Below are 24,957 nucleotides of genomic sequence, written 5' to 3' on the forward strand. Positions count from 1 at the left end.
AATGAAATCTGAACGTGTATAGCTAGCGTCCCCAGGATACAAAGCTAGCATATTGTATACTACTTAGCATTAGGCAAATCAGCTAAACATGAAGATGCGGACGTCCCCATGTCTCCACTAATTTAAACGTGATCACTGTTGAAAGAAAAGAAAAAGAAAAACAGAGCAAGCGTCTCATGGAGCAGGAGGCACGTGACGTGCCGTGGTGCTGTAGTGGCAGCAGGCCAGGATGGCGGACGGTGAGGGCAAAGCCGGGCGGCGCGCTGGCTTGACGTGATTTGATTTGACGACCGCCATGTCCCGTCCGTGGTCGCCGCCCCGCGTAGCCCGGAGTTGAACGCCCGTCCTTCTTCCCGGTTGAATGCCGGTCGGGTTACCGTTGGGGGGCGCATTGAAGGGGCCATCACAAGCTCGAGCGCGCAGAGAGTTCGGCACAACAGCCATCAGATCATGAGGTCAAGGTGATGTGCGGTCTCCAAAACTGTCTATATGATCGATCATCGATGTTCCAGAGAAACAATAACAGATTATTATTATTTTGCAGGAAAACAGGAACAAAAATTGACACGCCAATGCAACTGCTTACCATGTTCAGGCCATAACAAAGATTCAAGCAAGACCCCACAGGCACATAAAAGAATAAAAATTCAGTACACAAGTAACTTGACTACACCACTACAATTTAAGTTCAGGTTTAGCTAGCACAAAGATAGGAGCTAATGGGTTCTGCGCTACAAAAAGTTCTGAATTCCCAAGTGTCATGTCTGAGGCCGAGACACTTCTGAAGAAAATGAGTTGCAAGGCGACAGTCAGTAGTTCCTTTCCTCCAGATCGACACCAGGTACCGATGTTGGCCAAACTACAAATAAAAGTGAGGAAGTTAGCATCAGTTCACAGTACAATAGTTTCAGAAAACTAACACTTGGCCTGTGCATTGTGTCATTGCCAAAAAATACAACTTATTAGCTATGCTAACATTTGAACTTCATGTGATTCGCCATAGTTATGAAGAACATCCAGAGAATTGATATTTGCCAAACTTCATAACGAGCACGAGGAGCATCCACAGAATATATTGACAACAAAAATCAAAAGAAAGAAGCTTCTTGGGGCACATCTAACATAACAAAACCATGGAGCAGATTCAGGTTTTTTTTAACTTAGGCAACAATATCATAACAGAGAAGGTCGCCCAAGCAAGGTCGTTCCTGCTACCATTGCAAGTGCAGTTCCATAACCTGTGGATTGCAGATAATTAGATCAGGACAAGCAACATTCAAATACTTTACAAGAATTCAATACAGTTCATGCATTCTGATGATCAGATCATATCAAGACACCAAAAAGATTTAGGAGAATACTGGGAAAAAATCCATTCTGGGAAGAAAGACTCCAGGAACAAAGTACTAAACCATATAGTATTTGAAACATGGAAAATTATAGTTTGACCATGTCCAGCTAGGTTTACATGATGGTTCCAAATGAATAACAATCACCATTATTAAGACGAAAATGAACACCCAAAAAGAAACATTTTATTTGAATACAACATACAGAACTACAGAATACAGATGCAAACACCAGCCCTATTTGGATTGAATGTAATTTTGTGTGCTCCCCGTAATTTAGAGCTCAACGTAACAACACACACTAACATATATAGATTTCTCACCAAATCATAAACTGGTTTAAATTTCCATTTGACGAATCTCCTGTTAATTAAATTTCCATTAGATGAACCAATGACACAAAAAAAAAAGATCCGTAAAATCTGCTACTCCTCGAACATACACTAAAATTGGTGGCACAAAAAAAGTCATCAGGCATGATGCAAGTAGGATAAAAAATGAAATATGGCCAGAGATTACTAGCTTATGCAAGGAGCATATTGGTGCGAGGCAAATCTGCAATCTGCATCGATTTAGAGAAGGGCTGGCCGAGACTTGGGCCAGTTAGGGCTTCAGCAGAGGGGCGGAGCACTGACTCTGTAAGGCCATTATTTCATGTATATTCAGAAAAGATAATTATCAGAAGAGTATTAGAATAACTAATCGCTAGCCAGTGCATCCACACATCAACACATGTCATCCAGTGCATATTCCAGCGAGATGTCATGGAACGAGCATATTCGTGCGAGGCAAAGCAAACCTGGAATCTGTATCGTGTTAATGGAAGGGTTGACCGAGACTTGGGCCAGTTGGGGTTTCAGCAGAGGCGTGTAGCACTGTAAGGCCATGGTTGCGACTTGCGAGTATATTCAGAAAACCTGTCAATTCAAGATGATTAGATCAACTAGTCAAAAACCAGCGCACCCACACATTCCAAAGAGTAGTAAATTTTCTCATGATAATTGAGTATCATATTCTGAACTTGACATTCAGAATTTGATCCAGCTACACTTACTCCACAGCCCCTGTTACCTAAACTTAACACTCGAGGGTTCAGCTTTTAAAACTGAACTTGACACTTGACAATCATGACTGAATACCATGCATAATGTTGAATGATTAACCGGCTTTCTTAGCTCGCACTACACACACACTTGTGCTTTTGTTCACCAGTATTGCCGTGTTCAACAAGTCCGCGGCGATAGGAATAGCTCATACTATACGTATAGTCATGAATTGATCTGAAAGTAGCCCTCCAATATCTTTGCCTACTAGTCTATTAATTGTGATTCGATTAGATGGTGGCTGCTGAACCTGTCAACGGTTACTCCAATCATCTCTGAAATAAGTACACGCTAACACTGACACTGCTTGTGCATTGCTGCCATTGTATGCAAATTAGTTGTCTTAACTAATACAGTAATTTCCCTCTCCGACTTTGCTTTTTTTACTTCGAGAAAGGCACAGTGGTAAAGCTGCTGCCTTGTGACCATGAGGTCACGGGTTCAAGTCCTGGAAACAGCCTCTTACAGAAATGTAGGGAGGTAAATACACCAGCGGTGCCTAAACTTGTCCGGCGCGGTCACTTTAGTGCCTAAACTTGCAAAATGTCAAAAACTGGTGCCACAACTTGTCCATTTGGTTCATATACGGTGCCTCGCTCGTACGCCGCCGTATTTGCTTGTCGCGTGGCCTGACAGCTGGCATGTGGCCCACGGGTCAGTGGGTGGGAGTGTAGGAAGAGTTGAGTCGGATGAGATTAGCGGTTATTTTCCAGAAAACCCCCGGAGCTTTTATTAAGTATTGCAAAAAAGTCTATCCAACCGCGGGAACTGATTGCCTGCTATATTTGCGCCTATATTTGTCTCTGCTTTCTCACGATCAATTGGAGGCGAAGGTGGCGGAGGTGGTGCGGCACGGCGATCGGCAGCGGATGCGATGGATGACCCTCGCCGTCGTCTTCCAGGCGAAGCAGCTCCTACGTATGGTAAGTCACACCCTTCCAGTTTTCTCTTCATCCCGATTCTCTATTCCTCGTCCATGCATATGCGTCGGCTAGGGTTTGCCTGCTCTTTTGCCTTGCTTGATCTTCATCTTTCTTCAATGGTATGCGTGATGTGTATGTGGACTATTGCGGATCAGATATGGGTGCATTGATCCTGATTTTCGCTAGGATTTATTTGGGGTTTTTGAAAGTAGGCGTCTTCCTTGTCAGCAGTTGCTCATGCTTATGTGCGCAACAAATTAGGCTACAATATTTCTGATCTATGATTATTTGTCTTGTTGGTCATTGGTCATTGCGCCTCAGATTTGTAGATTGTTCGAACTAATTTTTTCAGAAGATTTGTAACTGAATTTTGTCTTCAGTTATCGTACAGTAAACTGAATTTTGGTGACACCTGATGTACACTTAAACTGAATTTTGGTGATAGGTTATCTACTGAATGTGTGCACTGCACAAAACTGAATATATGTGCTCAGTTTGTGCTATGCAGTACAGATGTACTGAATGTGTGCAGTTGTATGTAAAGTAGTGAATAATTAAGTGTTTATTAAACCAAATAATTATCTGTTTAGTAAACTAAATATATGGATGTTGACATGTTGTGTACTGAGTAGGTAACTAATTCTTTTGTACATAAGTGAAATCTGTGCTGAATATATGTGCAACATAGTTATCTGAATATTTGTTCTATTTTAATAATGCAGGGCTATTTGATGGTCTGTTCACAGTTGAAATCCATCACAAGGGATTTTTTTGTGGACCTGGTAGCGACATGAAGTATATAGATCATGAAGTGGACTGGTTTGACTACTGTCAGAGTGATACTTGGTCTAATTTATGGATAGATGATTTCCTTCTCCAACTGGGCCATGACAGAGCAAACTCCAAGATGGATGTGCATTGGTGCCAACCCGGTAAATCTTTTTGTGATGGGCTTCACCTGATGTCGTGTGATGCAGATATAGTGCTCATGATTGCTGCAACAGTAGAACACAAGAACTTGGTCCTGCTGGTAGACCATGGTGACACTCTGCAGTTACTAAACAATGATGATGATGTGTTGCTGCATGGACTGAATGAACCAAGTAAAGTAATAACTCAAGTTAAGTCTGGAAAGGGCAAAGAAAATGTTTTCTGGTCTGAAATACCAGAAAGTGCAGGAGATATTAGTTATATCAGAGCAAAGAGTTTCATCCCATTTGGTGAAGGCTGTAGTTCTGGTGTTGGTAATAAAGAATTAGAGGCTGAATTTGACAACTGCGAGAATGGTGACAGTACAAGCTCTGAAGATGATGATGATTTACATCAGAACACAGAAGAAATTGTAACAGACGAGGACTTCTACGAGAGTGATTATGAAGTAGCAGATGGTGATGACGACCTATTTGATAGTAATGTAGATAAAGATGTTGATGATCACAGAGAGAAGGAGATTTTGCCTGATTATGAAGGAGAACTTCCTGAAGATGTCCTAGATGATAGTCACTTGGAACTTTCAAAAGAAGAGAAAGATAAGCTCAAGTATAGGTTCAACACATTCAATCCATGCACTGATCTTAATGCTCCTGCTTTCAAAGTTGGCATGGTATTTGGTGACATGAAAGAGCTCAGGCTTGCACTAGTTTCCTATAGTGTGAGAAACAGAGTGAAGGTGAAGAAAACAAGGAATACGACCACTAAATTAGAAGCTATTTGCAAGCCTGGATGTACTTGGTATTTGAAGGCAGGCAAAGATAACAGGAGTAGTAGCATTCAGATCAAGAAATATCTTGATAATCACACATGCACCAAAGCTTGGGACCTTAAAGCTCTCACTGCCCCATTTCTGACTGCAAAATTCAGAGGTGAATTCAGAGATAATGAGAAAATGCCTTTGAGAAGTTTTCGGAGAAGGTGCAGACAGAATATAACATGATTGCTAAGAGAAGTAAGCTAGGAAGGGCAAGAAGAGCGGCAGTTAGGTCGATCAGAGGACAGGATGATGACCAGTACAAGATGTTGTGGGATTATGGCCAAGAGCTTAGAAGGACTAACCCAGGAAGCAAGTTTTTCTTGTGCACAAAGGAGGTTTTTGACAATAAAACTAAAGAGACAAAAAATCACTTTTCAACACTATATTGGTCATATGATGCGTGTAAGAGAGGGTTCCTTAAGGCTTGTAGACCAATAATTTTCCTTGATGGCTGCCACATTAAAACTAGGTACAAAGGAAATTTGCTTACAGCAGTTGGTGTCGATCCCAATGACTGCATATTCCCCATTGCATTTGGTCTTTGTGAAGTAGAATCGACAAGTAGTTGGGAGTGGTTCTTGGCTTCATTGAAGGATGACCTGAACATTTCCAACTCATCATCTTACACACTAATGAGTGACAAGCAAAAGGTAAGCATTGTTATCTCTATAATTTGGTTCTGATATTGTGATTGCAGAAGTTGGTCTAAGTTGACATGAATTTTGTAGGGTTTGATTGCTGCAGTGCAGAAAGTGTTCCCTCATTCTGAGCACAGACATTGTGTGAGGCACATATATCAGAATTTCCACAAAGTACATAAGGGTGAAACATTGAAGAATGATTTATGGGCAATAGTAAGATCTACAAACAAAATTGCTTACCACAAAAACATGGACCAAATAAAGGAACACAGTTTAGATGCTTACAAGTGGGTTGAGAAGTTGTCTCCAAGAACATGGATAAAGGCTTTCTTTAACCCTTTCTGCAAATGTGACATCCTCCTCAACAATATGTCTGAGGTGTTCAACAGGTATGCTGCAATCTCTTCTTCTTTTTGTTCTCAACAGCATGCCACTTATACCCTGTCTTTTTACATTGATTAAATTTTCTATGCAGCTATATTCTGGATGGAAGAGATCTGCCAATAAAGTCCATGTTAGATTATATTTTCCATAAACTAGCAAACAGGATAGTTGGCAAACAAAGGGAATCTGAGAAGTGGACTGGCCGGCTGTGCCCCAAAATTCAGAAGAAACTAGACAAATATATAGAATGGGCAAAGAACTGCATGGTTACTGAGTATGGGAAAGGTGTTTTCCAGGTTTTGTCTCTAAATAATACATATGTTGTGGATTTGAACATGAACAGTTGTGACTGCAACAGATGGGAACTCTCAGCCATCCCATGCCATCATGCCATTGCATGTTTCAGACATGAAAGGATTGAGCCAGAGAGCATGGTGCATGACTGTTATAGTGTTGAGAACTACAAGAGTTGCTATGGCTGGAACCTTATGCCTATGAGGGACATGAAGCATTGGGAGAAAATGAATGGCATAGATGTGTATCCACCTATTTACACAAAAGTCATGGGAAGGCCAAAGAAAAGTAGGAAGAAAGAGCCAGAAGAGAAAAAGGGTAAGGATGGTCTGAAGAAAGTAACAAAACATGGTGTCACTATGCATTGTTCTATATGTGGAGCTGCTGATAAAAAAGGTCACCACAACCATGTGAATGATGAAGCAAAACCAAGAGGAGCAGAGGAATCAGAAGAAGAGTATGATGACCCAAGCATCATTGCTGTAATTTCCTGCCTTCTACATTCGGCCTTTTACATTCATGACTTACTTTACTTTGCTTCCAATGATCATAGTATCACTGCATTTGCAGAACATTATGCCACATAGAGTAAATCCCATGCTGGATCCAACACAAAGTAAAGATTCCATGGTGTTCATGATGCAGGAAAGGGTAATTTTCTTCTGTACTATCACTCATTTCCTTGCAACACTATGAATAATTTGCTTCCAATGCTTTGAATAATCTCCTTCCAATGCTCATTGCTTTACAATGCAGGAGAGGTTTAGGTCACCAACAATTAGAGATTATGGTCCACTACCTGAATCAAGCTTTATTGCTAATGCTAGGGACTCAATCCCAGTAAGTAGAGTGACTACAGCAATGACAAGTGGAAGGGTGAGAAGAGCAGAAGGTGTTGCAGCTGAATCTGAACAAGGAGCTGCACCAAGACCCAGGAAGAAGCAGGCAAGAGGAGGGTCAATTGCTGCAAGGGGAGGGAGAACACCTGCTGCAAGAGGAGGGGCAAATGGTGCAAGGGGAGGGTGAACACCTGCTGCAAGAGGAGGGGCAAATGTTACAAGGGGAGGGAGAACACCTGCTGCAAGGGGAGGGAGAACAACTGCTTCAAGGGGTGCAAGAGGAGGGGCAAATGCTGGAAGGGGAGGGAGAACACCTGATGCAACAGGAGATAGCACAAGTGCTCCAAGAGGAGCTAGAGCTACTGCCCCTGGCTCCTACAACCTTCTCTTTGGAAATGATGGAGCAAGTGCACACCAAGCCCCACACTTCATGCAAGCAGAAGAGGAGGTTCTTGTTAGCCAAAATGCACCAAATGGTCTCTATGATGAAGGATGGCCTGATGACCTTCATGATTTCCTCTCACTGTTATAGCCATTTTTCCATCTCACCTAGTTTCAGTTCATGAATGAACTTCTCATGCATCTTAGTTGAGTTCATGAATGAACTGCTCCTTTTGTTCGGGGTTAAGAGACCAAGATACCAAACAAACCCTTTATGTTTTGCTCACGTTTCAGATGTACTGGATTTGGTCAAGTTCTGTTTGAAATACTGCTATTCATGTTATCACTGGAAATCCTCTTCTCACTGTGAAGTTCTATTTAAAATGCTGCTGTTTATGTTATCACTGTGAAGTTATATTCCAAATGGTGTTGTATATGCTATCACTATGAAATTCTCTGTTCATCTCTGAACATTAAGAATGCTCTTGCCAAGGTCTTATTTATATGTGAATATGTACGCAATCTACAAGCGCATTACAGAGTACAAGTGCATTACAGAGTAATATGCAATCTCTGTGTATTTTATATTTGTTTGAAATCTGTGTGAAATCTATCATGTTGTCAGCAAGGTTTTCGAGGAGCCGGTGAGTCGTTCTGGGTCAGCAAGGTTTTATAAAAGCTCCGGAGGTTTTCTGGAAAATAACTGCTAATCTCGTCCGACTCAACTCTTCCTACACTCCCACCCACTGACCCGTGGGCCACATGCCAGCTGTCAGGCCACGCGACAAGCAAATACGGCGGCGTACGAGCGAGGCACCGTATATGAACCAAATGGACAAGTTGTGGCACCAATTTTTGACATTTTGCAAGTTTAGGCACTAAAGTGACCGCGCCGGACAAGTTTAGGCACCTCTGGTGTATTTAGACCCAAAGTGGTCGGACCCTTCCCCGACCCTGCGCAAGCGGGAGCTACATGCACCGGGCTGCCCTTTTTTAGTTCGAGAAAGGCACAACAAAAGAAAACGTGAGATGGATTCCTATTAACCAGTGAAGTAAATTTTCTATTTGACGTTGGAAATTGCTCTTAACCAAAACTTTTCTGTTATTGATTCTCAAGGAAGTTCATCCTACTGTAAGCCTAAATTCTGTAATTCATGAGCAACTCCACTGGACTCAGATAAATCAAGGATCGAGCGATAAAAGACCTGAAGGAAATGGAGCATATTAAAATCCATAGCTCTGGTAAAAGGATGCCCTTCCCACACAGCAGGTGAGTAGCCAAGCAAGCTCATAAAGTCATAATTCATATGATAAATTCAGAGATGCCACTTACCATCATTCAGTATGGCTATGATGAGAACCATGAATAATTCCAGAAGAATAAACCTGCAACCATAAAAGACAGCAAGATTACCGGTGGTGAAATACTGTCATGATTACCTACTGTATGGTGATGCAAACGGCATACATTTGCAGCCCAGTAGTACAAATCGACAGAACTCTTGTAGTAGAAGAAAACAGGGGAAATTCAGCTGAACTTTAGCGTGTAGTTCATCATGCACTGCAAGATGGAGAACACAACGCAGAGGCCAGGCTCCGTGAGCACGATGTCGACGCAGACCTGGCAGCGTCCGTCGTGTCTGACAGCGCGTTGCCGCAGGTGCCCAACAAAATCCGAACAAAGACAATGAACATTAATGATTGCAAGAAATGCATAGAAAATCCATAGTTTTGAAATATAACTATATAAGACAAGATTATTTTTTGCATACAACTGTATCTTATTGCATAGCAAAACTTTTCTATTACTCACTGAAGTGAGATGGTACTTCTTAGATTCCTCATCAACTATTGACTGAAATAAGGGTAGTGCAGAAGTTAAAACGAGATTCAGTAAGCTGCTTCAGAAATAAGAACAAAGTACACTGCTTTAGGATACTTTATATGGGTGAATCTGGCCTAGATATATATCTTCCAGAAAGAATTCATGTATACAACAATGATAGACCTAGGGAATGAAGAAATAGCATTATAATACCACGAGGGCAATGGATCCAACTCACCTTCATGCAGTCAGCAACATGACCTTCATAGATGTATTTGCGGTGAATCTTAGTGCCCAGCTGCTTCTTATCCTTCTTGAAGCCAGCAATCTCTTGTCACTGTGCGCAATATCAAGACCGCCATCCAAAGCTCCCTGAAGTAGCCAACAGACTGAAGCGGGTCTCAAACAGATAAACTGTATGCTTCCTAACTCAGTAGCTTAGAACCCCCTAAATATATAGAATAAAAGAAACACACCAACAACAGGCAATAAATGCAGTCCAAGATTAGGCATACTTCAAGTCCATCAGTGAGCCTGCCATAGAGCGATGGATCAAACAACACTGTAAGTAAGCTATATATTTTTCTTGGCTTTCCATGTTTAGCAACTACATCCTTTAAAATGTCTATTATTTAGATTTCTAACCTATCCAGCAATATTATCAATCGTGCATTCAAGATCTCTAGGTAAACAAAATAAATGAGACTTTTCACCACAAATCTCATCTAGCCACAAATCATAGCATCAGAATAAGAGAACAAAGTTTAACAAAGTGACAACACAAAAGAAAATTAAAGCATTACGGCAGCAGCTCACCATGGCAATCCTGAAAAGCAAAGACTTGTCAGTGTAGAAGGGGCATGTGAAACACTCTCTGCCTGATCTTCCTACTCTTTCTTGCGACTACAGATGAAAAGAAAAGCAGTGAACTTGAGGTCCAGATCTCAGATTCATGCATCCAATTTTTTTGCAAAAAAAAGCAAAGTAAAAATCTGAGAACTAAAACCAACTGATACAGCTGCGGGAGCCCAAATAGTTCTGCATACAAGAATCTTTATTTCCCCATAAGAAAACTTCTCCATACCAAGTTGTATATTCTTTGACACTTTCAATGGGAAAAATATACAGCAATAAAATTGGTCATTATTAAAGTTAAAGCACCATTCACCTATGCAACAAGAACATAAATTATTATCAGAGTTCTAACATCAAATGTAGGTGTAGTCCATAGATAAGCTAACTACCTGGAATACCTAGCAATTTAAAATGCTTGAAGCTGCAGAATGAGACAAAAAAAGGGAGACAAGAGTGAGAGCAGGGGGTAGAGCGGAGGTGGAGGCAAACCTGAACCGCCTCGGCATCCTTGCTCCTGTCCCTCCTGTGCCGGGAAGGAGAGGGTTGCGGGGCGCAGGAGATGCGTGGAGTCACCATTGTGCACAAGCTGCAGGTGTCAACGCCCATCTTCTGAGGCCACCGCACGAGCCGCCGCACCACCGCACTCCTCATGCTCCTCGAGGAAGAGGCGGAGTGCGGCCAAACTAAATCTCATAATCCACCATAAAATTTGGTTAAAGATCACAGTCCGCTAACTAAATCCAAATTGTTTCAAATTTATTAAAGATTCATTTATCCATCAATATAATAATCACCATGCTCATCTATTAGACTTAAAATCTCATAATCCACCCAACATCTTTGACTATCTTCTTAAGACACAATCTGCTAACTAAATCCAACTAAAATCTCATAAATCACATAAAGATTTGGTTTAATATCACAATCACCTAACTAAATCCAAATTGTTCAAGATTAATTAACACATCGAAAATCTTTGACTATCTCCTCAAGATCACAATCAACTAATTAATCCATCAAAACTCTCATAATCCACCATCCACCATAAAATTTGGATCAAGATCACAATCACCTGACTAAATCCAAATTGTTCCAAACTAAACTAAATATATGTTCATCCACCAATATTGTAACCACCATGCTCATCTACTAGACCTAAAATCTCATAATCCACCAAACATCTTTGATTATCATCTCAAGACACAATCACCTAACTAAATCCAACTAAAATCTCATAAATCACAGAGAAATTTGGGTCAATATTGCAATCATCTAGCTAATCCAAATTGTTTAAGATTAATTAATCCACCGAACATTTTTGACATCTTCCCAAGATCACAATCTACTAACTAAATCTATTGAAAATCTCGTAATCCACCGTGAAATTTGTTCAAGATCACAATCGCCTAACTACATCCGGATTGCTCCATGTTTACTAAGCTCATTTATCCATCAATATAATAACTACAATGCTCACTTACTAGATCTAAATTAACATAATTCACCAAACACTTTGACTAACTCGTCGAGATCATAGTCACCTAACTAAATCCAACAAAACCTCAAAATCCACCATGAATTTGGTTGAAAAATAACAATAACCTAACTAAATCAAAATTCTTCCAAACTAAATCAAAGATTTGTTTATTCACAAATATAATAATCACCATTCTCATCTACTAAACCTAAAATCTCATAGTCCAGCAAACATCTTTGACTATATTCTCATGACACAATCACCTAACTAAATCCACCTAAAATCTCATCACCCAGCGTGAAATTCGGTTTATTATCACAACCACCTAACTAAATCCAAATTGTTCAAGATTAATTAATTCACCAAACATCTTTGAATATCTTCTCAGGATCACAATCAGTTAACTAATCCATCAAAAATCTCATAATCCACCATAAAATTTGGTTGAAGGTCACAATCGCCTAACTAAATCCAAATTGTTCCAAATTTATTAGAGATTCATTCATCCACCAATATAATAATCAACATGCTTGCCTACTAGACCTAAATCTGCATAATTCACCGAACATATTTTACTAGCTCATCAAAATCACAACCGCCTAACTAAATCCAATCAAAACCTTATAATCCATCGTAAAACTAGGTTAAAAGATCACAATCACCTAACTAAATTCAAATTGTTCCAAACTAAATTAAATATCTATTTGTCTCACCAATATAATAATCACCATGCTCATCTACTAGACCTAAAATCTCATGATCCACAAAACATTTTTATTACTATCTCAAGACACAATCACCTAACTAAATCCAACTAAAATCTCATAAATCACAGAAAATTTGGTTCAATATCACAATCACCTAACTAAATCCATATTGTTCAAGATTAATTAATACACGGAACATCTTTGATTATCTCCTTAAGATCACAATCAACTAAATCCATTAAAAAATCTCGTAATTCACCATGAAATTTGGTTTAAGATCACAATCGCCTAACTAAATCCAAATGGCTTCATGTTTACTAAAGAAGTCATTACTTCCTTGAGATTAAGGTTTCTTCTACCTCTAATGGCTTATTTATTTCCTAAGAGGAGTATATCCAAGATCTTGCTCGTGTTGCTTTTACTGGTGAGCACATTGTTGAGATTGCTATGGACCTCAACATCCACCTTTGTGTCCACCTCCGCTCCCTGTAAGTCTGGACGGGCGTCCATTGCCTGGTGACGGGTTGATATGTGTGCTGTCTTGATCCCACATCCCGTGTTCCCTTGTTGGGTGACACCATGACCGCACGCTCAAGCACCACCAATGGCGAGCAAGAGCTTGGACAATTGACGCATACCTAAATTTTACCCACGGGACACGCCCGAGAACACGGCGCTACCTATCGTCAAGGCCAAGGGCACACATTAGGAGAACATGGGATGCTTAATCAAGTGCGTGACACAAAATCCGCAAACAGGACAAGGACACCAAGCCGGATCAACGGGGAACGAAGAGTGCACAGGCACGTGGGATGCTGGAGTCCATCTGCTGCCACTACCCCAGTCTCTTCTCTGTTGCCTTGTTTACCAACTATTTCAGTAGTGGCATCATCGCCTTGACTCACTTGTGGGGCCCTCATCTCTATCAATCAATATAATAATCAACATGCTCACCTACTAGACCTAAATTCACATAATCCACTGAACATCTTTTACTAGCTTGTCAAAATCACAATCACCTAACTAGATCCAACCAAAACCTTATAATCCACCGTAAAATTAGGTTAAAAGGTCACAATCACCAAGCTAAATCCAAATTGTTTGAAGCTAAATTGAATATTTGTTTATCCACCAATATAATAATCACCATGCTCAGTTATTAGACCTAAAATCTCATAATCCACCAAACATTTTTGATTATCTTCTCAAGGCACAATAACATAACTAAATCCAACTAAAATCTCATAAATCATAGAGAAATTTAGCTCAATATCACAATCACCTAACTAAATCCAAATTGTATAAGATTAATTAATACACAGAATATCTTTGACTATCTCCTCAAGATCACAATCAACTAACTAATCCATAAAAAAATCTCATAATCCACCATAAAATTTGGTTCAAGATCACAATCGCCCAACTATATCCAATTTTTTCCAAGTTTACTAAAAATCCATTTATCCATCAATATAATAACCAACATGCTCACCTACTAGACATAAATTCACATAATCTATCGAACATCTTTTACTAGCTCGTCAAGGTCCCAATCACCTAACTAAATCCAACCAAAACCTCATAATCCACCATAAAAATTTGGTTAAAAGATCATAATCACCTGCCTAAATCCAAATTGATCCAAATTGAATCAAATATATGTTTAACTACCAATATAATAATCAACATGCTCATTTCCATAACTAAAATCTCATAATCCAAGGAACATTGACTATCTTCTCAAGACACAATCACCTAACTAAATCCACCTAGAATCAAATAAATCATCGAGAAATTTGGTTCAATCACCGAACTAAAACCAAATTGTTCCTACCAACTATGAGACGCCTATGGTGACTTCGTAAAATCTCAAGATGATATGCCGGCTCAGTCTCTCGAAGGTGCTCATAGGGATAGGGTGTGCGTGTGTGCGTTCATAGGGGTGAGTGTAAGCGCGCTTATGTGAGCACTTGTGTTTGTACTATGTTAAAAAAGATTAATTAATCAACCAAACATCTTGGACTATCTCCTCAAGATCTCAATCAACTAATTAAATTAATTTAATAAAATCTCGTAATTCACCATGAAACTTGGTCCAAAATCACAATCACCTAACTAAATCCAAATTACTCCAAGTTTACTAAAAATCCATTTATCCACCAATATAATAACAATCACGCTCACTTACTAGACATTAATTCTCACATAATCCATCGGACATCTATGACTATCTCGTGAGGATCACAATCAAATCTAACCAAAACATCAAAATCCACCGTGAATTTGCTTAAAAGATCACAATAAAGGGCAGCCCCAGTGCATGTAGCTCCTGCTTGCGCAGGGTCTGGGGAAGGGTCCGACCACTTTGGGTCTATTGTACGCAGCCTTTCCCTACATTTCTGCAAGAGGCTGTTTCCAGGACTTGAACCCGTGACCTCATGGTCACAAGGCAGCAGCTTTACCACTGCGCCAAGGCTCCCCTTCTTAAAAGATCACAATCATCTAACTAAATTAAAAGATCACAATCATATAACTAAGTTGTTTCAAACTAAATTAATGGTCTATTTATCCACCAATATAATAGTCATCATGCTCATGTACTAGACCTAAAATCTTAACACCCACCGAACATCTTTTACCATCTTCTCAAGATCATAATAACTTAACTAAATCAACCTAATATCACATAAACCATCGTCAAATTCGGCTCAATATCACAATACCTAACTAAATTCAAATTGTTCAAGGTTGATTAATCCATCGAATATCTTTGAGTATCTCCTCAAGATCACAATCAACTGACTACATCCATCTAAAATCTCGTAATCCAACATGAAATTTGGTTCAAGATTACAATGCCCAACTAAATCCAAATTGCTCCATGTTTACTAAATGCCCAACTAAATCCAAATTGCTCCATGTTTACTAAAGAAGTCGCTACTTCCTTGAGATTGAGGTTTCTTCTACCTCTAGTGGCTTCTTTCATTCCAAAGAGGAGTATATCCAGGATCTTCTTGCTCGTGTTGCTCTTACTGATGAACACACTGTAGAGACTGCTAGGGAGCTCAACAATCGCCTAACTAAATCCAAATTGTTCCAAATTGATTAGAGATTCATTCATCCACCAATATAATAATCAACATGCTTGCCTACTAGACCTAAATCCGCATAATTCACCGAACATATTTTACTAGCTCATCAAAATCACAACCGCCTAACTAAATCCAATCAAAACCTTATAATCCATCGTAAAACTAGGTTAAAAGATCACAATCACCTAACTAAATTCAAATTGTTCCAAACTAAATTAAATATCTATTTGTCTCACCAATATAATAATCACCATGCTCATCTACTAGACCTAAAATCTCATGATCCACAAAACATTTTTTATTACTATCTCAAGACACAATCACCTAACTAAATCCAACTAAAATCTCATAAATCACAGAAAATTTGGTTCAATATCACAATCACCTAACTAAATCCATATTGTTCAAGATTAATTAATACACGGAACATCTTTGATTATCTCCTTAGGATCACAATCAACTAAATCCATTAAAATATCTCGTAATTCACCATGAAATTTGGTTTAAGATCACAATCGCCTAACTAAATCCAAATGGCTTCATGTTTACTAAAGAAGTCATTACTTCCTTGAGATTAAGGTTTCTTCTACCTCTAATGGCTTCTTTATTTCCTAAGAGGAGTATATCCAAGATCTTCTTGCTCGTGTTGCTTTTACTGGTGAGCACATTGTTGAGATCGCTATGGAGCTCAACATCCACCTTTGTGTCCACCTCCGCTCCCTGTAAGTCTAGACGGGCGTCTGTTGCCTGGTGACGGGTTGATATGTGTGATGTCTTGATCCCACATCCCGTGTTCCCTTGTTGGGCGACACCATGACCGCACGCTCAAGCACCACCAATGGCAAGCAAGAGCTTGGACAATCGACGCATACCTGAATTTTACCCACGGGACACGCCCGAGAACACGGCGCTACCTATCGTCAAGGCCAAGGGCACACATTAGGAGAACACGGGATGCTTAATCAAGTGCGTGACACAAAATCCGCAAACAGGACAAGGACACCAAGCCGGATCAACGGGGAACGAAGAGTGCACAGGCATGTGGGATGCTGGATCAAAGTTCATCTGCTGCCACTACCCCCAGTCTCTTCTCTGTTGCCTTGTTTACCAACTATTTTCAGTAGTGGCATCATCGCCTTGACTCACTTGTGGGGCCCTCATCTCTATCAAACATGCTCACCCACTAGACCTAAATTCACATAATCCACTGAACATCTTTTACTAGCTTGTCAAAATCACAATCACCTAACTAGATCCAACCAAAACCTTATAGTCCACCGTAAAATTAGGTTAAAAAGTCACAATCACCAAGCTAAATCCAAATTGTTTGAAGCTAAATTGAATATTTGTTTATCCACCAATATAATAATCACCATGCTCAGTTATTAGACCTAAAATCTCATAATCCACCAAACATCTTTGATTATCTTCTAAAGACACAATCACCTAACTAAATCCAACTAAAATCTCATAAATCACAAAGAAATTTAGCTCAATATCACAATCACCTAACTAAATCCAAATTGTATAAGATTAAATAATACACAGAATATCTTTGACCATCTCCTCAAGATCACAATCAACTAACTAATCCATCAAAAATCTCATAATCCACCATAAGATTTGATTCAAGATCACAATTGCCTAACTAAATCAATTATTTCCAAGTTGCTAAAAATCCATTTATCCACCAATATAATAACCAACATGCTCACCTACTAGACATAAATTCATATAATCTACCGAACATCTTTTACTAGCTCGTCAAGGTCCCAATCACCTAACTAAATCCAACCAAAACCTCATAATCCACCTAAAATTTTGGTTAAAAGATCATAATCAACTATCTAAATCCAAATTGAATCAAATATCTATTTATCTACCAATAATGCTCATTTTCATATTATAATCTCATAATCCAACGAACATTGACCATCTTCTCAAGACACAATCACCTGACTAAATCCACCTAAAATCAAATAAATCACCGAGAAATTTGGTCCAATCACCGAACTAAATCCAAATTGTTCTTGTTGACTATGAGACGCCTACGTTTGTAAAATCTCAAGATGATATGCCGGCTCAATTTCTCGAAGGTGCTCATAGGGATAGGGTGTGCGTGTGTGCGTTCATAAGGGTGAGTGTATGCACGTTTATATGAGCACTTGCATTTGTGTTGTGTTAAAAAAAGATTAATTAATCAACCGAACGTCTTGGACTATCTCCTCAAGATCTCAATCAACTAAATTAATCCAGTTAAAATCTTGTAATTCACCATGAAATTTGGTTCAAAATCACAATCACCTAACTAAATCCAAATTACTCCAAATTTACTAAAAAACCATTTATCCACCAATATAATAATCACCATCCTCACTTACTAGACATAAATTCTCACATAATCCATCAAACATCGATGACTATCTCGCGAGGATCACAATCACCTAACTAAATCTAGCCCAAACATCAAAATCCGCCGTGAATTTGCTTAAAAGCTCACAATCATCTAACTAAATTCAAATTGTTTCAAACTAAATTGGCCTCTTTATCCACCAATATAACAGTCACCATGCTCACGTACTAGACCTAAAATCTTAACATCCACCGAACATCTTGATCATCTTCTCAAGATCATAATAACTTAACTAAATCCACCTAAAATCACATAAATCATTGTTAAATTCGACTCAATATCGCAATAGCCTAACTAAATTCAAATTCTTCAAGGTTAATTAATCCAACAAATATCTTTGAGTATCTCCTCAAGATCACAATCAACTAACTAAATCCATCTAAAATCTCGTAATCCATCATGAAATTTCGTTCAAGATCACAATCGCCTAACTAAATCCAAATTTTCTCAAGTTTATTAAAAATTTACTTAACCGATATAATTATCACCATGCTCACCCACTAGAACTAAATTCACATAATCCACCAAACATCTTTTACTAGCTCATCAAGATCACACTCACCTAACTAAATCCAAGCAAAACCTCATAATCCACTATGAAATTTGGTTTAAGATCACAATCACTTAACTAAATACAATGTTCCAAACAAAATTAAAATCTATTTATCCACCAATATAATAATCACCGTGCTCATCTACGATACCTAAACTCTCATAATGAACCGAACATTTTAGACAATCTTCTCAAGATTAAATCACGTAACTAAATCCACCTAAAATCTCATAATCCATCATGAAATACGGTTCAATATCACAATCACCTAACTAAATCCAAATTATCCAAGATTAATTAATCAACCAAACATCTTTGACTATCTCCTCAAGATCACAATGAACTAAATAAATGCGTCAAAATCTCGTAATCCACCATAAAATTTGGTTCAAGATCATAATCGCCTAACTAAATCCAAATTGCTTCAAGTTTATTAAAGATCCATTTATCCGCCAATAAAATAACCACCATGCTCATTTACTTGACATAAATTTTCATAATCCACCGACATCTTTGACTATCTCATCAAGATCACAATCACCTAACTAAATCTCCACTTCATCTCCATTTTGTAAAACATTATTTTCAGAATCATCCAATGGGTATTAGTGACACCCTTGGGTTTTTGTAAAACATTTATGAGTAATAAAGATTCTTCCCAAGTCCTATGATTTATGCGACTGGCATGGCTAAGCATTACTATTAAACTTGCACATACGACCCACATTTATTTGACCACTACATGGTTAGAAAGGAGGGATATTAAGAATGTCAAAGGAGGGTGTCAATATCAAGCACATAGAGCATAGCTAAACCCTAGCTAATTTACTTAGCATAATAATGTCAAAGGGGTGTTAATATCGAGGACATAGGGCATAGCTAAACCCTAGCTAATTTACTAAACATAGCAATAATAGTAAACAATACTTTATGCGTGAAAAAGAATTGTAAGTGTAATGCAAATATGGGTTCAACATGATCAAAGTAGGTTGCTTGCCTCGCTCAGCAAAGTCTTCAATGGTTTTGGTCACTCCTCGAACGTCCTTGAATCTTTCGAAAGATAATGATTTCTACTCACTGGAAAAACAAAATAAACACACAATCAATAAACAATATGTGCAAAGGGCTCCAGAATTTACAGAAGTAGTATCATTGGAAAGAGGGAAGTTTTAGATGAATATTGGAAATACCCTGGATTTCAGAAAAAGAGAAATGGTATTGTGAGCCAGATCGGGTCTGCCTGATGCAGCAGCAGCAGTATAGGTGGTTGATTAGGATAACTCGGTTGGCCTCCAGTGGCTGGAGTTGAAGCTTGCTGCCCTGAAGATGCTTGACCAGCGCCACCTGGACCACCATAGCTCGGTGCAGTACCACCATCCTGAGTTGAGTTAGCAGCTGATGCCCCATAGTTCTGCTAATCATATCCAGGCTGCTGCGAGTAAGTCATCCCTTGGGTCTGATAACCAGAGTAATCATAAGCTTGCTGCCCACCACTCTGCTGAGAGTGCGTAGAATCACCATACCCTTGTGAAGCATGAGTAGCAGACTGGCTGTAATTGTAGCTGCTAGCATCAGGAGGTGCAGCGGTTCCAGTGGCGTACTGTTGCTGTTGGGGTTGCTGTTGTTGGTTATAGTAGTCATAGCCAGTGCCAGTGGGGCTGCTCTGCCATAAGGTTGCTGGCCATACTATGGTGGTGCACCAGGATAAGCTCCAGGCTGCATGTACAGGCTGTTGTGTTGCTGGTGCATCAGGCGCACCCCAGTTTGCCCGAGGAAGGGGAGGGTGGTAGCTCTGTTAGATTTCTGGCATGATTCTGCAAAAATATTTCTAGCATCTTCATCAGAGAGACTACACAGAGCATCGCAGCTAATAACAAACAGATTGCATAAATTACAAATATGATTATAAAGTATACAATCATGTCAAAGCCATACTGCTGTTGCTCCATGACCACCTTGTTTTACAAGACAACCCGTTGAGATGACGTTTTGGACATGTACATTTGACAAGAATATAGGGTATATCATAACTAAGGAGAAGAGTCTCAAAAGCAAGCAATGGAAAAGGAAGGTCAAGTAGAGAAATATAAATCGAGAGAAAAAATACAGTAATAACATATAAAAATGATAACTAAACCGACATGATTTTAACAACACTGATAAATAACAAATAGCTGCAGCAATTAGGAGGTGGCGTGAAAAGAGAAAGAAAGCTGACCTCACTGGTAACCTCACTCAAGCTGCTTTGCTATTTCAATTCGCTCTGCATTACCATGAATATACAGACCTCAGTTGAAGTATCACAGGGAGGCAAATGCAAAGGAATGACCTGCAGAAGGATTTTTGAGGACAAATCAAATATTACTATTGCTATTACCAGTGGTAATGATGGAGATGATACAAAATATAACATACTAACTAACAAGGAGAAAAAGGAGAATAATAAAACGGATAATTATGAAGATGAAAGGAGCATGAGTTCTACTTCTAGTTGAGCAAAATTTAGAACTTGGATTTTAATTTACTTGGTAAATCATAAGAAAAATGGAAAAATGCAACAACAAAACGCATCACGCAGTGCTAAGTTATTAAGGAAATTCAATGGTAAGTTAGGCCAGGTTCAGCCAACAAATTTATGTTAGACTTTGCAATAAGAATTTTCGCAAACCTGTATACAAGCTCCAGATTTGGCGTGCATGGATTTTATAGTCTCACCAAAAAATAGTAAGACATGGAATTAATAGGAAAGGTTTTTCACCACCAAAGAAAATGAAATCCGTGAAATAATATCAGCTGGGAAGCTTACAAGAAACCCTCATTGCTATATTGGGGTGTGGTATGATTTTCAAAGTCTGACAAACAAACCCAGTTATAGAAAGCAGCCAGTTTACCTTGTTAGCAATTTGCATATGGGATTGCTCAGCACTAGGTTGAGGTGCATTGTACCTCCAATTAGAGATAGTGCCAAATGAGCCAGCATCAGCCTGCAGGTCACATGACAAGTATGGTTGAATAAATGGATGCACAACTAAATGTGAAGTCCTGACCATAAAAAAGATATCACAATACCTCTGCAAGAACATCACTTATCAACTGCTCAGCTGTGCTTATCTTCCCGAAAGATCAACCAATCTTGTCTGTGACCCCTGACTGAAATTGGATATGCTGTATAGTTTCTCCAGCTTTTCCAATGATAACACCAACCTAAAAGAAGTTACGAAAATTAAGTTAGCAGAGCAAAAAAACTACACTTCATGCAACCTTGTATCAACTGCAAGAATGCAGAAACCAAACGAGTAAACTCCCAAGTAGCATACCTTCCATTTGGGATATCAATCTTTTTTGTTGTACTACCACTCTGGTATCCACCACCATATGAATAATACTGATGTGTGTTTCCTTGAGAAGATAAGGGTGCGATGGAAGAACCATGGCCTGGAAACAAAACAACAACTCATTATATTACTGATAGCTGCAGATCTGTTGAGTGAGAAAAACAACCTTCATGTGGACAACATAAAACAGGACAATAATGTCAGTACATAAGTAACAAACTAATAACATTCAGGGATGACTGAAAATATTACTGGAAATTACATCATCTATGTACTACATGAGATAATCAAATATTTGGCTCTGTGCCGATAGACAATCATCAATGCAGTATGTTACCGCTTTTTGGATGTTAAAAAGGAACCATAGAAACTATTGTCATTTGTTGCATCTAGCAGACAGGGGCCAGTTCCACGAGACATTGAATAAAATATTACATCATATAGCAGAATCAAACTATGGATACTATTGATCACCTACACAAGTTATATTTGCCAGAATTATTAACTAACTCTACAAGCCATCCTTATAAGCCCGTAATAATCTTGGAGCTCATTATATGGAGATCTAAACTTCCTACCGAGGATAAAGGAATTGCTAGGCGTCTTCTTGTTGCCTACATCCTAGTATTATTAAGCTTCGCCTAGGCGGGCTATTTTCTTCCACTGCTTCCTAAACATATCGCTAAATCGCATGGATCGCATAGCAGTACTCAGCAGCTAAGGCCCACTTGGCGGCGAGAGAGAGAAAAGGGAGAGGATGATGGGTGAGAGCCAGCTGTGTAGTATGTATATGTATAAATTTCATGTTGATTTGATGAGGAACTAGAGACACTAGCTTCTGACTTGGGTTGGGTTTGATTTGTGGGGTACAGACAACGGCAGCAACCATGTCAATGGTTTATTTCGTCAGAATCTATATGATGGTTTGAATTAGTTGGGTTCGGTTCATAATGGAAAGCTGCCAATGGTTTTTTTTAATGTATGCATGATGGATTTATCAAGTTCAATGTGTGTGCGGTGGATTTAGCTCAATGTGTGTGTACGCGTGCTTGCGGGTAAAGTGTTCAATGAATTGCGTGAACCAAATGTCAATTATAGGGATTAAAGTTTAGGGAATCTGCTAGAGATGCTCTAAGATGTTCATATTATTCCAATCCTATGCCCAATGCATACAAACAACTAAGAAACTATAACAAGATTGTGATGCAAACATCTTATTCTCCTCTTTCGTAAGAATTAGGCTCGACTAATCACAGGGAAAAATTGCAGACGAATTTAGTTAGGATTTGCTTCTTCTCACAGGCAGGGAGGATTGCAGATGAGGAAGGGGGGCTGGGCTTACTTCTAGTCGAGCTTCTTCGCCTCAATCGACTATGCCGGCACGTTCTTGACCGCCTGCGACGCACGCAATTGAGTCGTTGGAATCCGCGGCGTGAGATAAGATGAGACGAGACGAGGAATGGGAGGCTAGCGGGACCTGCGGGAAGAGGTGGGCGAGGAGGCGCTTGAGCGTCGACCTGCTCGCCGTCGAAGCGGGAGTCGAGGAGCGCCAGGATGGCGGCGGCGTCCGGGTCGTCGTAGAGATGAGCGTCCGCCCCACCGCCCACGAACTTGCCGCGCCGCTGGCCCGCATCTCCGAACATCCCGAACCAGTCTCTCTATATTCTATAGGCCGGCTTGCAGTGCCCCGGCTCCCTCGTCGGACGCGGCGGCGGCGATCTGGGCGGCCGTCGCGTTCCGCCGCCTATGTAAGAGAGAGACACGGGAGAGTTTCCTGGTCGGTGTCCGTCTCGTTCACGGGAGCACGATGGGTACAGATGGAGCGGGCTAAACTTACCTGTAACCTGGGCCGTTCGCGAGAGGAACTGGGCCGTATTTTCTGTGGGACTGATCCGCATATAGCGAGCAGAGGTACCCGGCCCAACTTCGCCCGCTCTGCTCGTTCGGCGTCATGCTTCCCCTGTTAGTTTTTGTGTGTGTGTGTGTGTGTTGCTGGTCTGGTAGGGGAAAAAACGGCTGGTTTTAATACAGTTTAAAAGAATTGTGAAATCAAAAATAGTTTACTGATTTTGAAAAGAGTTCATCAATTTGAGAAAAAAAAATCAATTTGGAAAAATATTGTAAATTTAAAAGAGTACATAAAATGTACAATGTTTGCTAAAATAAGAAAAGTTTACGAATTTGAGAAAAAGTTCCCAAATTTGTAAAAGTTCATGATATTTGAAAATAAGTTCAAAAACTATAAAAAATAAAGTTTTCTGAAGGAGTTCCTGAAAAATGAAAAACGTTCATAGATTTTGAAAAACAAATTGTTAATATGAAAAAAGTTCACTAATTTGAAAAATAATTCACAGGTTTTCAAAATAGACATCAATTCAAAAAGGTTCATGAATCTGAAAAAACTTCACAAATTTGAAAAAAGTTCATTATTCGAAAAGGTTCACAAAAATGAAAAAAAATTGGGAAAAAGATCATAGAATTTGGAGAAGGTTCACAAATTTGAGGAAAACTTCATGGATTTTCGAACAAAAATCACAAAACTGAGGAAAGTTCACAAGTTTGAAAAAAATGTTTGTGAATTTGGAAATTGATTCTGAATTCATATTTTAAAAAGTTCATGAATTTGAAAAAAGTTCATGATTTTTGAAAAATTTCACAAATTTTCAAAAAGTTTGTGGACTAAAAAATGTTTCATGAATTTTTAAAAAGTTCATAGTTAAAAAAATGAACAAACTCAAAAGAAAGTTCATGAAGAAAATGAAAAACGAAAATGAAACAAAATAGAAAACTACCAAAAATAGTGCATGAAAAAAACAAAAGAAAAAACACCGAGAAATCTATGTAGAACCGGAACAAGAAATGTGCACAACAAGAAGAAAAAAGAAGTAGAAGTAGGCCCATCAGGTGATCTGTCCCGGGTGGTTATTGCTGTCAGAAATAGACCAGGATATTTGGAGTTTGAATCTTAACTCATGCACAATTTGAATTTTAATAAAAGGAAAACAAAATTAAAAGGGTCGAGCCTAGGATGGAGAG

General features: G+C 39.2%; 1 protein-coding gene and 2 pseudogenes across 1 annotated transcript; 1 reads left to right on the forward strand and 2 right to left on the reverse strand.

Annotated features, from left to right (window-relative positions):
- Window positions 1-557: 557 nt before the first annotated feature.
- Window positions 558-20,535, reverse strand: LOC119310285 (annotated as a pseudogene).
- LOC119312124 lies at window positions 4,350-8,364 on the forward strand. The gene is made up of 5 exons (XM_037587863.1): window positions 4,350-5,775; window positions 5,854-6,155; window positions 6,242-6,926; window positions 7,015-7,095; window positions 7,201-8,364. Exons 1-5 carry the CDS (start codon window positions 5,305-5,307, stop codon window positions 7,468-7,470), a joined length of 1,809 nt encoding a protein of 602 aa, XP_037443760.1. The 5' UTR covers window positions 4,350-5,304; the 3' UTR covers window positions 7,471-8,364.
- A 270-nt stretch (window positions 20,536-20,805) lies between the features above and the next one.
- LOC119310286 lies at window positions 20,806-23,564 on the reverse strand (annotated as a pseudogene).
- Between the last annotated feature and the right edge of the window lie 1,393 nt (window positions 23,565-24,957).

Source organism: Triticum dicoccoides, chromosome 5B, assembly GCF_002162155.2.
Source record: "Triticum dicoccoides isolate Atlit2015 ecotype Zavitan chromosome 5B, WEW_v2.0, whole genome shotgun sequence".
NCBI lineage: Eukaryota > Viridiplantae > Streptophyta > Magnoliopsida > Poales > Poaceae > Triticum > Triticum dicoccoides.